Source organism: Nicotiana attenuata, unplaced genomic scaffold (genome assembly GCF_001879085.1).
Source record: "Nicotiana attenuata strain UT unplaced genomic scaffold, NIATTr2, whole genome shotgun sequence".
Taxonomy (NCBI): domain Eukaryota; kingdom Viridiplantae; phylum Streptophyta; class Magnoliopsida; order Solanales; family Solanaceae; genus Nicotiana; species Nicotiana attenuata.
The window spans coordinates 316,467-332,435 of NW_017670338.1; the positions used below are offsets into that span (position 1 = coordinate 316,467).

General features: G+C 40.4%; 1 protein-coding gene across 1 annotated transcript in view; it reads right to left on the reverse strand.

Annotated features, from left to right (window-relative positions):
- Nucleotides 1–6,123, reverse strand: part of LOC109238068 (calcium-dependent protein kinase 11-like) — a 9,820-nt gene extending 3,697 nt beyond the window's left edge. The window contains exons 1-6 of the mRNA XM_019404494.1: nt 5,437–6,123; nt 4,809–4,952; nt 4,528–4,680; nt 4,329–4,444; nt 3,466–3,633; nt 3,078–3,302 (exon numbers count right to left, since the gene is read on the reverse strand). Of these exons, the coding sequence (XP_019260039.1) occupies nt 3,078–3,302; nt 3,466–3,633; nt 4,329–4,444; nt 4,528–4,680; nt 4,809–4,952; nt 5,437–5,983 (1,353 nt within the window). The 5' untranslated portion in view covers nt 5,984–6,123. The remainder of the gene's footprint in view (nt 1–3,077; nt 3,303–3,465; nt 3,634–4,328; nt 4,445–4,527; nt 4,681–4,808; nt 4,953–5,436) is intronic.
- Nucleotides 6,124–15,969: the final 9,846 nt, after the last annotated feature.

The window sequence follows — 15,969 nt, forward strand, 5'->3', positions numbered from 1 at the left end:
TTATATTACATACCCTCAAGCCCATCACAGCCACTTCATTCATCAGTCCGACATCCGTGACGCCCCTCAATGACGCGTTCTCGGCCTCCGAGCACAGCAGCTCAAACTGCGGGACCAAGCTACTCCCTTGGAGCAATAAGTTCAGCTCCGTGGGAACCTCGACGAAGCGAGACCGCCCCTCTGCGCGCACCGCTGAATTGGTGAAGCCTTCCTGGAACATACGGACGTCGTCGGGGTCCAAGTCGGATTCAGACTCGTACTCACCCTCTACAGCATCCCTTCCTCCTTCAGCCGCTAGCGAGGTGGAACCTCCCGCCGCAACCGCCAAAGGAGTGCTTAACTCACCAACATTACCAGCCGCTGAGGAACTACCTCCCGTCTCAGCGACTGGAACCACCAACCGAGTCGCCGAAGCGACGGCATCATCATGGCCTAAGCCAGCCAGGGCAACCCCCACTGGCTGTCCACCCTCAAGAGCAGGCGCCGCGACCGCACCCCTCTCCGCGTCCGTCGGAGGAGAGTCCAAATTAATTACCACAGGAGGAGCCGGCGTAAACACGACCCTACGCCTTATTAAGGGCCTCTCCTCCTCCCCGTCTGATGGTGATTCCGCCCTAGGGCGCACAACCCCCGATGGCCCCTCATCCCGAAGTGCGGCCCGTGCGGGAGAAGGAACCATTGAAGATTCAACTGATGCCGCCCTCGGTATTGAGCGCGACACAGGCGCCGCAGTAAGTTGAGCGATTGCACCCGGCCGACGAAAGGCCAACTGAGGGGCCCTGACGCGGTGTGCCCTCCCTGATCACGGAAAAACGAAGTTGTTGAATAGAGTCGAAACAAAGCGGAACAGAAGAAGAAATCAATTTTTTACCTGCCACAGGTCTACGGCCATGCCTCTCCCAGAAAGACGCCCATGTGCGTATCCCCACCGTATGGGGGAGCACGGCCTTAACCCACTCCGAATCCCAGCCAACGGAGCCGGCGGCGACTTTTCGGCTACAAAATTGATACGAGTTAACGTTTATGAGCACAAGACGTAAGGAGGGGCAAAAAAGGGAATTCGACGATTAAGGAACTTACGTGCATGATTCCAAGCCTCTGGGAACCCAGTAGAGCACGCCACTAAATGTTCAGTCCTGATGTAGAAGAAGTGCTCGAAAGGGCGAGGGTCGACCTCATCATCCAGTTTCACAGTCAGGCCCCTCGTCCCGCGAGGGTACGCTCGAATCATGGTACCACGAAGTCTCTAGGGAGCGTAGAGGCTAAGCACATGCTGCAGCGTGACCTCCCTACCGGCCAATTCTGCATATTTGATAAGCATTGCTAATAATTTGTAAAGAGAAGGAGCAAGCTGACCCGGGCATACCCCGTAATAACGACAGAAATCAACCACTAGCATTGGGAGCGGGAGCTTAAACCCCAACTTGAAGGGATAGGCGTAAAAGACGCAGTATCCCCTACGGTCGGTGTGGACCCTCTCCTCGCTTCTAGCGAGAACGACGTCAGCATAGCCGGGAATGACCCCCTGTCCCCGTAGTCGGGACATCCCAATCTCCCCCAGTAATGGGGCCTCATCCACCTGATCCTCCCCACCATCGGCGGTGAAATCAGTCATCGGACCTCCGGGTAGAGGTACTATCTCGTCAACCGACGGAGCTTCACCGGTCTCCACCAGTTCTGCATCGCCCATTGCAGGAAATGGCCCCTCAGTCACCGGAGAATTAACCGGAAGATCCATCGGAAGAACGTTTTGGGAAGAACTGTCTGCCATTGTTGATTCAATAACGAGGAAGAAACAAAGTTTGAGGGATGAAGACGAAGGTGAAATAGCAGTAAGGAAAGCTTCTTCAGAATCTCTCTCTGACAAACAATGAGAATATAAAAAAATGAATGCCTCAGCCTTTATTTATAGGCAACACAAGTGGCCTTCATGAACCCCAATAGCCACCATTAACTACATGACCAACCGCACACCGGTTCGATTCCATAGGAATGTGCGTCATTATGACAGGCTCCATGAAGCAGCTTTGCAGTCACCAATCGGCGTCTCGCCCTCGAAATGGTTGTAACGACCTATGAACGCTGAGGAGATGCTCCGTGCGCCCTTGAAATTTTTTGACGTCGCCAAACACGTATCAAGCATGCCCTTACTCCCCTCGGCCGCACAACATACGACCCGTCCGCCATGGTCGACGGGTATGCTCCCAAAACAAACGTAAGAATCAGAGCACAATAAAGCTCGACCCAACTCGAAGTGAGTTAAAGGGTCAAGCGCCTTCGCCAAGGAGGAGAGTTCGACCTCGATCGAACGATGAATTAATAGCACAAAAACAAAATACTAACACTCTACAAGGCTAAGGGCCACCGCCAAAGAGAATTCGGCCTCGACCGAAGCGACACTCGACCTCCCTATCCGAGTTTCTCAAACTACAGTCGATGAAATCCACTCATCGAGCTTGGCCAAGGCACGACCTCAATAAGCGGAGGGACTAACTGTATGGGTCAGAATCCGACCCCGCGATAATTAACGAAGCTAATCCCGTCTCAAGCTAATTCGTGATTAGTTAGTGGTACGACCACTCAGAATTAACGATATTCAACCCTTATCTGATTAGATCAACAAGGCCACGGCCCGTCCGTCATCATGAAGGCGAAACCCCAACATGGTCACGGCCACTTACTGCCATCTCACGAAGCTCACAGCTATAAATACCAAGAGAGGAAACCCTGGAAAAGGGGGGGAGGGGGGAGGGGGGCTTCTTCTGAAACTATTGAGAGGAGAGAGGAAAAGGGAGAACAATGCACATATGTGGAATACCATTGTAAGGCTCTGGATCTCTTCATGGAGAGGCAAACCAAAGCACTATTATGAATAAAAGCTTTTACATTTCTCTTCCTAAAGTTGAGCACTTATTTTCGTTTCCTTCATTTGGTCCAATGGATTATTACGGTTTGCTATGATTTTTCCGTGATTTATTTATATTGTTTTATACTCATAAGGTATGTGATAACTTTTGAGCAAACAATTTAATGTCTTGAAATATCATAAAAGAGTGGTTTAGAGTTGGGGGACTTACATTGTCTATATCAATCTCTTTGATAATATCTTCCAATTTAGCGTCACCAAAGCCAAAATCTTGGCAAGCTTGTTGAAGCTCATCAATGGTGATGTAACCACTACCATCCTTGTCAAAGTAGGAAAATGCAGCAAGAAGATTCTCCTCCCTCTCCATCTTGTTCAAATGCAATGTCGCAGCGATGAATTCACCGTAATCGATTGTGCCATTGTTGTCAAAGTCAGCCTACAAAAAACATTGTGGCATGTCATTTGCCACTTGTGAATGGACTATAATCCCTGGTGGAGATAACTAATCCTGCCTTTACCTGCTGAACAAATCCTACTAAAGGAATTTCATGAATAGTCGATATGGAGTTAAATAAAGAGACGGAATAAAGAACAAGTACCGCATTCATCAAGGCCCTGATTTCGGACTCCGTTAGATCGGATCCTACTCTTTTCAAACCATGTTTTAGCTCCTCATATGTGATTGTTCCAGAGTTGTCTGTGTCAATCATCTTGAACAATTGCTTTAGGCCGCCTATTTCTTCCTCTGAAAGCCTTTCTGCTATGACCTGTTTATAAGTATAAAATCAGTGTACGCATGCGGAGTCTGAGCTAGGTATACTTCATGTAGTTTTTAGTTTTGTTTGGTCCCAAGAATCTCAAGTAAATTCCTTGCTGAATCATGCAGAAATAGGCAATATACTTGATGGCACCAGGTTTTTCAATAGGAGTTGCATATATTTCAGATTGCATGATCTCTTCTACAATATCAAGATACACATTAAAGTCCAAAAGTTTTCATGATTCACTTTTTTAGCTCATTAATTGAAAACAGACACCAAGTTCAGATTCCCGAATGATAACGCACTTGGGAAACCCCAAACAGCAGATGATAAAGCTGTTTTTAGGTACCCTGTGCAGAACAGCATCGCACACATTTCACGATCCAAATTCCATTCCTTTCGACGTTGAACAGATCATAAAATAGAGCAAACATGTTGATCAATTCACAAGTGGAATTATCTTGACAACAGACAAACACAAACAACTTGCATATCTACACATGATCCATAATCCACATAAAGAGGCCAAGTTAATAACCCGCCATATCCTCATACCACTGCTAGCGCTGCAATACTTAAGTTTCTATTCAAATCTAAGAATCTCGGCATATGAGGCATCAAATAGACTAAAGCAGAACAAAAAGTTACAGCTAAAAAGCTAACTGAGAGAAAAGAAGGAAATCTAGTAAAAGAATACTCACTCGTAAAGCCATCTTCTTGAGTTTGTTCATATCACAGAACTGCTTTAGGCGCGATAAAACTGCAGAACCCAAGGGTCTGTCTGGAGCAACGTTGTCGTCCACAATCCAAGGATGACCTAAACAATGAACAAATTAAAAAAACACGCTGAGGATGAAATTATATATTGATTTTGCAACTTCGTTTAAAAGCTTAACACACATAGAACTTGATGCGCAGTTATTCGTGCTCTAGGATCCCTGGTGAGCATCTTCTTTACCAAATCTTTTGCACTATCCGAAATGTGAGGCCAAGGTTCTGATTCAAAATCTATCTTTCCTTTCAATATCTGTCGGAAGATACCATTGTCCGTCTCTGCAAGCCAAAATTTGAGAAAAGAAAATCAAGGAATTTAGTTAGATAGAGAGAAGTAGACAATCAGCTTCTGATCTTCCTGTCTAATAAAGAAAGAAGATAAACAATCACCAACATTACAAAATTACCAGCCCAGAAAGGCGGAACCCCACATAATAAGATGTAAAGGATGACTCCAGCACTCCAGACATCTATTTCAGGCCCATAGAATTTGTGCAACACTTCAGGAGCAACATAATAAGGACTTCCTACAACATCTGAGTGATACTGCCCTGCAAAAAAAAATTAGTTTATGTTGTTAGAGCACATTCAAATAGTCCAATATCACACCACAATCACAGACGATCAGCTAAAAATGATCGAATCATACATTGAAAGGGAACGATGCCATGTTTGAGACGAGACTGAGTAAACACAAAGTTCATAAAGAAATTTATATTTGGTTCAATGTTATGCAGTTGACTTTATGTCCTATTGTTTATCTCACTAAAGGGTTCCTTTCTCCCGAATTTCCACCACATTGCTAATTTGCATATAAGCTTTTTCTCCAATTACATCTCAAAACATTGTTGAGAGACAAAGCAAATGAATTTAACAAGAAGTCATAGCGAAAAATCCGATTCTAAAATGGAAACAGGACATGATCACCAAAGAATAATAGGTGCTCAGCAAATTTAATTTTAGATGAACGACATATAGGAAGGAGCGTTGTATCATATCTGATAGAAGGTGAATGGCAGAGTTCAATCAACGAACCAGGTTTATAGAAAATAGACAAGCCAAAATCAGTAGCCTTAAGCTTGGCATCTTCATGAGAGGTATCAAAGAGGAAATTCTCAGGTTTGAGATCTCTATGCATGACACCAAGAGAATGACAAGCCTCCACAACCTTAACAATAGTGTTCATCAATTGTGCTGCTTTCTTCTCACTAAAATGTCCCTTTTCAACAATCCTATCAAAAAGCTCCCCACCTTTACACAATTCCATAACAATATGGACAAACAGATTGTCCTCGTATGTCCCTTTAATCCTCACTACATAAGGGTGTTCAGATAAATGATGCATTATCTGTATCTCTCTCCACACATCCTCATAATCTTCCCTACATAATAGCTTCCTTTTTGGGATTGATTTGCACGCATATTCAAGCCCCGTTGCATTTTCTATGCATTGGTATGTTGTCCCAAATTGCCCTTGCCCTAGTTTCTTCCCAAGAGTGTACTTTTCCCCTATTCTTGCTGTTTCGTATGGCAGGACATTCTGAGATGCCCTACCTTTCTTCATTTCTGTTGTCATCTCCATTAGCAATGGTTTTGTTTCTTGATATTGCAAATTACTAAGAGAAAATTGGTTATTTTCTTGATCTTTGTTATAAATGGTTTTCTGGCGTGGAATGTGGTGGCTATAGTTGACTTGGGTTGGGGTCGTGTTATTTATTGGAAGGCAGTTAAGGTGGGAGTCACGTCCCATTATCAATCACTATATTCTTTGTTTTCTTTTCTTATTTGCATGTGGGGTAGGTCACAAACAAAAAGTTTTACTGTACTTAAAATATCTAAAGAATGGTAAAGGGCAGCTCGGTGCACTAAGCTCCCGCTATGCGCGGGCTCCGGAGAAGGATCGTAATTTATTTTTATATGAGAAAATGTGAAAGTATACTTTTCATTATAGAAAAGGTAGAGTTTAGATATATTCTAGTCCCAAATTTTAATTTAAATACTTTAGTGTGAGTCGGGAACCTAAGTAGCAACTTATTGTACTCAAGAGATCAAAATAGGTGCATAAAAAAATGTGTATCATTTTATATATATTGCATATTTTTACGTACGTTATATGTTAACGGCCACTTACCCCGTTAACGTATAGCACATGTAATACATGCGTTACACACTTCAATTTTGCATGTAATGACTGCCATCATAATTCACTAGTAACGCATGTAATACATGCGTTATACACATAGCGCATTTATCACATGCACTATATATTTATTTTTTCTAACTTTTTAAATGACAACTCTAATGATTGTACGGCAAGCACTTATTTGTATCCACATTTTTCAGGTGCCAAAGGCACTTATAATTGCTTGCTTAAGGCCGAATGTTCATACTTGAAAAGATCATTCTTGAGTGAATTTGAACCAATTTACTTTGTTCTTCATCATCCTTTATACATCCCTTCATCACCATCAATCTATACAAAGTTTTCTTTGAATCTTTCTACAATGTTTGATGAGCAAAGAGTTATGGGTTGCATTATATTGGGGCGACAAGGCTGTGGTTGAGAATAATTTGATACACCATAGTTATTCTCCACAATGCATTGTTAAATTTGCCACTCACATTAGAATACCACATATTGGTAGCTCTGATTTGTAAAAGAATAAGTGTGAGTAAACGTACGGTTAATCTTAAGGTAATCGAAAGATATGCATATTGGCTTACTCCACAAGGTGTAGCTTATTATGTCGAGTTTAACCTCGATAATGATGAAACTCTGCAAGATTTTGAGGACTACGAATGAACATTGGGATGTTCTTGTGATAAGCATGTTAGAAATGTACGTAAAGTTTCAAGACGTCAACATGACTGATGTTCCGCAAACTACCTCTAAGACTCAACTATGTGGAGGTATTTTTGGAGTTGTTTTATCTGAACATGTTCCATGTGAAAGAGTCTGGCCTGATCTAAACTTATCTCCACAGATTAACGATGAGCGAGTGTCGATAATTTTTCCCTATAAAATTTTTCAAAAGTGCATATATACCTTAAAACTATGCATTAGCATCAATTGGCATTTTTCCATAATTTCTACGTTTAAATTAATTTGCCCTATAATTTTTATTTTATATAAATAATCACAAATTTGCATCACAAACGATTTTAAAATATTTCTTGATTTAACATTACCATTTATGGTCCTATTAAGTCCAAATTATTTCATAAATGGCCAGATTGGCACTTTTTGGTTACAATTGCAAATAACTTTGCAATCGTAGCCCATGCATACATTATTGCATTATTTTATCAGAAATTGGTCCATTGTATTTTTAAAATACTTAATAATTATTTTAAAATGCCTAAAAATCATTTTTATAGTTAGTTAATTATTTCACAAATTAATTCTATTAATTGTTTTGGGTATTTAATAAACAGCCCTTTTATTTTTAATTTTAGCCTAAATAACTAGCCCCACACCTCTTTATAAATTAGCCCAAAACCTTAGGCCCAAATCATTTACATGCCCGACCCAATGCTTAGCCAATCCTGGCCGTTGATCATTTTTTATCAACGGTCCAAGATTTTCCTACCATAATTAAACTAATCAAACCCCCCTCTAACCCTAATCATTTACCCCTTCTCCCGCCGTCATTCTTCCCCTATCTCTCAAACGCTCTCTAGCTGTCACAACCCGGATTTCCCACCCTCGGGAGTCGTGATGGCGCCTAATGAGAGCCAGGCAAGCCAAATTTAATTACTTTTTCATTAATAACATAATTCCTTTTAACAATTATCGGCAATAATACAAAGCAATGAAATTAAATAATAAGCAGAAGTCTCAATATTATAGAAAACTGAATAAATATGCAGAAAAATCTCAACAAAAGCCTCTACCCAAGACTGGTGTCACAGTTTCACAGATGGTCTAAGGAATACTACACATAAAGGTCTGAAAGAAATAAACTCGACATTGTCTCCAGGAATACATGAAAGAAACAGGAATATAGATGAAAGGGGACGCCAGGGCCTGCGAACGCCTGCAAGGCTACCTCGGGTCTCGCTGGGCTGAAAGCCTGCTCCCACACTACTGCTGTTGCTGCTGTCCGAAGCCTGGATCTGTGCAAAATAGCACAGAGTATAGTATCAACACAACCGACCCCATATGCTGGTAAGTGCCTAGCCTAACCCCGGCGAAGTAGTGACGAGGCTAGGAACAGACCACCAAATAAACCTGTGCAGATATATATACAAGTACAACGGAGACGTAGCAAGAAAATAACAATTTAAGCTGGGGAAGGTAGCATGCTTCAGGGGCAACAGTTAGAAATAGAATTTCAGGAATAATAAAGCGTACATCTACAATTTAACTTCTAGCAGTAAATGAAGAGATAAGGCAACTTTCATATCCAACTCATCTTGTTGCAGGCGTGCAACCCGATCCCATTTCTCAATATCTCGTGGTAGGCGTACCACCCGCTCCCATTTCAATAACACTCGTGGTAGGCGTACCACCCGTTCCCATTTCAATATCACTTGTGGTAGGCGTACCACCCGTTCCCATTTCATTAAATCAACAGTTTCCTCCAAAAGAAAATTTACTCTAACAAACGCAACCATTAATACGAGTTCATAAGACAACAAGCACACAAAATTTATGATTCACTAAGGGAAATAATTAATGACAAATAGCAATTAATTATGGATTATAAGGGGGCAATCAGGCAATTTAGTAATTAACATGTTGAATGTCACGTAGCAATTAAGTCACATAATCATGAAGCAATTAAGGCATAAATTCAAGACATAACGTTGCGCAAGGACACCTTGGTTCAATAATAACAAGTGACACGATAAAGGGAAATGTCAACGTAAAGAATCACAGAAATAATGGAATAAGACAAGTAATGCACTTGAACTAATAACAACAAGAAATCATAGCAAACTGCAATAAGTGCACGGCATCACCCTTCGTGTTTTTACTCTCATCCTCACCAAGAAATGATATAACAGTGCACGGCATCACCCTTCGTGCTTTACACTCTTTCCTCACAAGAAACAAACAATGCACGGCATCACCCTTCGTGCTTTACTCTCTTCCTCACCCAAACAACAATCACAAACAAGGGCAAGGGAATAAACAAAATAATAATAGAAATCCCGGCAAGGGAACACAATAAAACAATTAAATCCCGGCAAGGGTACAACATCAATAATCTCAACGTCCCGGCAAGGGAAAATATTCAATAATCAACAACGTCCCGGCAAGGGAATAGATCAATAACTCTTTCTCTTTCTTTCACTTTCATCACATAGTTCACATTATCACTCGAGCCAATGCTCCAAAGATTTACTTATCTCATATACCTTCACAATTTGTATCTTAACTCGAGCCAACTCTCCACGAAGTTTAAAGATCACAATTCCTTTCACAAGCTCTTTACAACATATAGAAGTCATCAATTAAGCATGGAAGATATAACAAAATCCAAACTATTCGCAAAATAAGGAATCACTGTCTTGCTAGACACCAATGTATAGATACTCGTCACCATGCCTATACATCGTACCCGACAATTAGCAAGTAGCAAATAAGACTCAACTCCTATTCCCTCAAGCTAGGGTTAGACCAAACACTTACCTCGATGCCTTGAACTCAACTCAAGCCTCAACTATGGCTTTACCCCGTGATTCCACCTCCAATCCGCTCGAATCTAGTCACAAGTCACTTAATTACTTTAATAAACACTAAATGAATCAATTTGAATGCATAAAAATAAATTTTCCAAAGTTTTTCCCAAAAATTCCAAAATCGCCCCGGGCCCACGTGGTCAAAACCCGAGGTTCGAACCAAAACCCGGTTACCCATTCCCCCACGAATCCAAATATATGATTTGTTTTGAAATCGGACCTCAAATCGAGGTCCAAATCCCCAATTTTAGAAAAACCTAGGTTCTACCCAAAACCCCCAATTTCACCCATGAAGATCATTGATTCTAAGTGGAAAACATGTTAAATGATGTTAATGACTGAAAGAATTAAGTAAAATCGACTTACAAATGATTTGGAAGAAGTTTTGTTCTTGAAAAATCGCCTATGGAGTTTGGGTTTTGAAAGAATGGTGAAAAATGATGAAAATTCGACTAAGTATAAAATTTGTTGGGCCTCAGATGTGGGAAATGCGAACAAGGGTTCGCATTTGCGAACCCTGCAGGTATGGGAATTGCGAAGGTACTGTTCGCATTTGCAAACTCTGCCAAGGATTAAGCACTTCGCAATTGCGAGCCCAAAGTCGCATTTGCGACCGGCTCAATTCTGCAATTGCGAACCCAATGGTCGCATTTGCGACCCCAGTGCACTATACCCTTTCCTCGCATTTGCGATGCCAGGCTCGCATTTGCGAGCTCGCATTTGCGAGGCCTGCTTTGCAAATGCGAAAATTGCAGGACTGAGTGTACCAACTTCACTCTAAGTTCAAAATGCACTCCGACACCTATCCAAAACTCACCCGAGCCCTCGGGGCTCCAAACCAAATATGCACACAACCTCAAAAACATCCTACGGACTTATCCTTGCGATCAAATCGCCAAAATAACATCATATACATCGAATCAAGCCTCAAAACTCATGATTTCTTCCAAATTTTCATAAAACATCAATTTTCCATTTTAAGTCCGAAACACGTCAAACGACATCTGTTTTCAACCAAACTTTACAGAAAGCGCTTAAACCATATATAAGACTTGTACCGGGCACCGAAACCAAAATACGAGCCCGATACCATAGTCTTTTAATCAAATTTCATTTCTAATTTCCTTAATTATTTCCAGAAAATAATTTCACACAAAAATTCAATTTCTCGAGCTTGGGACCTCGAAATTCGATTCCAGGCATACGCCCAAGTCCCATATTTCCCTACGGACCCTCCGGGACCGTCCAATCACGGGTCCGGGTCCATTTACCAAAAAAAGTTGACCGAAGTCAAATTTATTCAATTTAATATCAAAATTTATCATTTTCTCATAGAATTCATATTTAAGCTTTCCGGCTACGCGCCCGGACTGCGCACGCAAATCGATGTTGATACCCAATTTTTCCCTATCTATTTTCATACTCAAAATATTCTCAAAATAGCATGTACATGCATATATAAGTATGCCCAAGAATTTTGACATTTTTTCTAATTTTTAAAGCTTTTTAAAATTATTTTATTATTTGTTTTAGCAATACAAAATCCAATAATTATTCCCAAAACTATCATTCTAGTGAGTAATTTATTTCCATCCTCATATTTACATCACAATATAATTAAGGTGATTTTTTGCATTTTTTTTAATAAATTTATTTGATATTTCTAAGCTAAAATTGCATAAAATTGCAATTATAGCCTATATTGCGGTTAATAGCATTTTACAATTATAAAATTTCTCCCAGTATTTTTAGATTAATATTTATATATTATTAATTAATTCAGTGCTTTTTAAAATTATTTTAACTATTTTAATTAAATTAAAAGGAGAAATTGGCTATTTAATATATAGCCCATCTGCATTTCAATTATAGCCACATTACAGCCCCTAATTTAAACCCAATTTCAACCGGCCCAATTCCTAAAATCAACCCAACCCCTGACCCAATTAAATTACCCGACCGGACCCCTTTTTTAAATCACAACCGTTGATCTAAAAGATCAACGGCCCAAACACACCCTTTCCTTTTTAATTTACCAAACCCCCCAACCCTAATTCATTTCTCCTAACCCGCCGCCCTTGAATCCCCTTCCTCTCCCATTCTCTCTGCAAACCCTAGTCGCCGCGACCCAAGCTAACCCTAATCCCTGCAATTCTCGCCGGTTTCCATGGCTTCTCAGGCCATGAAACCCTCATACTCACCTCCTATCGCTCCTGTGTGCTTGGTATTCGAAGGTTTGAGGCTAGACCTCAAAGGTCTCCACCCAGATCTCCGCCGACTTGAGGTTTCCGGCCATCTCCGGCCTGGCTCCGGCACATCTTGGCCTCCTGAGCCTGTTCCCGGTCTTATCCGACTTAGATCGGACATTTTTGAAGCCTTTCTCATTCTAGGGTTCATCTGAAACCCTAGCTGTCGAGGTTTTTCTCCAATTCTCTTCAGATCTGTGTGTATTCTTGCTTTACTTTGAGTTTTTAAGAGGTTTACCCAACTTTTCTTTAAAATTTTTACTTTCAAAGTCATTTCTTTCTTAGGGTTTCTGAAAAATGCTTAAATGTTTTCTGACTTCTCCGTTTCTTGTGTATGTTTGTCTCTGCTATGTTCTTATGTTTCCTTTTTTTTACTATGTTTGCCATATTTTGTTGTTCCTTCTACCGTGTTTCTATACTATGTTTCTATGCTATGTTTTCACACGCTATGTCCTGCTACTTGCCTTCCACTATGACTTGATTGTGCTTCACCTACTGTATTTTCCTACCATGTTCATTAAGTGTTCTTACTATGCCTGCTTAAGCATATTATCCTCTACTGTTTCTTCTACTCTCATTGTGTTTCGAATTTATTCCCTTACTCTGTTTGCATTGAACATTCTACTATACCTGCATGTTTTCTCTTCTTTGCATTTGATTCAAGTCAAAAACCCTAGGATTTGGGGTTTTTGGCGAGTTTGGTTTTGTGTGTTTGGACTAGGGTTCTATTTGAGCCCTGGACTCTCTCAAACTCACTTTGGAATCCATGTACTGAGTTTGAATCCTTTCGTGTATGAATTCTTCTACACTAAGACTTTTCTGATTAGCATGACAATCCCTTTTATATACGTGTTAAAATTTTTCTTCGAAAAGTTTTCCAACTTGTGTTCAAATCAGAATCCTTTTTAGGGGGTTAATTGATTACTGCTGATTCTTCTTAAGTAAAGCCTCTCTTTACCTTTTTCTGACTCGGTTCGTTCATACAAAATTTTCGACTCTTGATTGCTTGGCTGTCAATTGATTTCCTTTCCTTAATTTGCATGACCGTATACTGTCAAAACCCTTTCCTTAAATAACTATTATGTATTTACCCTTCTTGCATTACTCTAAAAAGTGTTTAATTAACCCCTTTCCTTATTTACCTTGCCGTTTGAAATCAGAGTCCCTTAATTAAAGGGAAACCTTGTGTGATTGATTTTCAAACTATTTTTCTTACCTATTTCTGCTTCTTTTCTGCGCTATAAATACAGGACACAATCATAAACACACACACACGGTTAAGAATACAGAAATCACAACTCTCTTCTAAACCTATACTCTTGCTTCTTGACTGCACTTTGGCTCTCATAAGTCTACTGTTTCTCCTTACTTGCTTCTTTGAACTGGTATGCTCTAAGATTAATTTCATCATCTCTCTAATGTGTTTATTTACAGTCCCTGTATCCATGCCTGCCTTCAATTCTCTGTAAAGTTAATTTTTACAGTATCTATATGCCCTGCATGTTCTTTCTTTGTTTCTTGCTGCTAGTATAAACAATTGCTCCCATACCCCCATTCCCCTATATGTGCTGAGTTAAGGTATGGCCTGGCAGCATCCCAATTGCTGCCCAGGGCTAAACCTGGCCTTCAATAAGGTCTTAACTCCCCAATTCTAAGGCTGACCGGCTGGTCATGGGTGTGCCATCATCCCAGTTGCTAGGCATAACCATCAGCCTGCCCTGGCTCCCCCCTAATTCCCTTTCATTGCACTTACACACTCCTAGTGTCTAAGTTCTGCCCCCCTCCTATGAGCCTTTCCTTGGGACCTTGAGTTCCCTCTGAACCTGGACATTTGAGGGCTGGCCCTTCCACACTGCACTATAATCTGATTTTGCAATGATATTTGGGGTGTAAGCATTGCCTGGAATTCTTGAAGTTCCTTGGAACTTTGACACATCCCAAATAAGAGAAAGGCTTTGAAAATCCGATCCTGGAAGTTGGTTTATCTCATATTATTAGACTCTGAGTCTAGGTTAGGCTGATTAGATGTAGATGTAATCACTGATGTAATTTTATTGCTTCCTCTGATTCATCTGGTCTGTAATAAATTCTGTAATAACTACTGGGGTGTATAGTGAAAAACGATGGGATTGTATGCTTGCCAAAGGGTAGAAATCATGTTTTAGGACATTTACCTTCTAATTCTGCATCTCACATAGAAATCATGTTTGTACGATATTTACTTTCAAATTCTGCATCTCACATAGAAATCATGTTTTAGGATGTTTACTTTCTAATTCTGCATCTCACATAGAAATCATGTTTTTAGGATACTTACTTTCAAAATTTAACATCTCATGTAGATACCATGCCTTAGGAATTACTATTTTCAAACCTATGCATCTCACATAGATACCATGCCCATAAATCGTTGCTGAAATTCTGCATATCATATAGATAATATGCCTATAGGACTTCCTGCATTTTGCATATGCACCTTTCACTAGGAAAATCTGCTTATAGGATTTAAAATAAACAATTACATATAGATGACCTGCCTATAGGATCTCTGCATGACAATAAAAACCGGTAAAATCAGTAGCACCTAGAAAGCATGCCCATATGAGCTATCAACTAAATCTGAATCGCCCACCCGCTCTTAAATCTAAAATCACTGGTAATTTCAAACACTTGCAGAGCTTACAACCAACAATTCTTATTGCAATCAGTTTACTCCTCCGTTCCTGAATTAGTAGATATCATGCCTATAAGTCCCGTTTAACGCACAGGCAAATAGTTAAGTAATTAACCAACTATCAGTTTTCGACAACTACATCTAAGCAGGACCAATCTGGACTCCCTATCTGGGAAATATATGGTAAATCAACTTTCCTGCATTAATTTTAATTAAAGACCTAACCAGTATTTGTCGATCGTGCTAAATAAGTTGTTTCTTTTTAAATGAGGAGGCCTATTTGAGCCCTTAATTGCTACCAGTTCCCCTCTAATTGTTTACGTTTTTTGATTGTCGCCTTAGCTTTTTAACCTTTTTAAACTCTGAAAAGACTAACTCCCTCCCCTTTTAGGATTAGTAGTCTCAAATGCCTCCAGGACTGATAGGTGGGACGGGTAATAGCACGCAGTAGGCAACGATACCATTCCGCGCTTAATACCTTAACGGGGTGGGGAGGGTAGACATGAAGATGATGATCACACGATAACACCATGCGTACGATTGGCTACCATTGTTGTGTGGATGATCCATGTGTTTTACAAACCTAGGACCCCTTTCCTTTATGTAACTTTGTTATCAATAAAATTCTGTCTTTGTTTCAGCCACCCAAAACTCTTCTTTAATTTACTGCACTATTCTTGTCTTCTAAATTTTCATTTCTTTTATTTAAATTTCTGTACTTGGACGTTTTCTTAAACAAAGTGTTAGACCACTTAGGTCTTAATCTCAACATGCTTGTCATGTACCTATTTGCGACCTTTGTGTATAGAATTATGTGTCTGCATTTAAAGTCACAACATAGCATGGTCGGGAACCACACTAGTGGATCTTGAGGGGTGCCTAACACCTTCCCCTCGAGATAATTTCTAGCCCTTACCCGAACTCTGGTTTTCCAATTCAAAATCCTTAGTGTCCTAATGC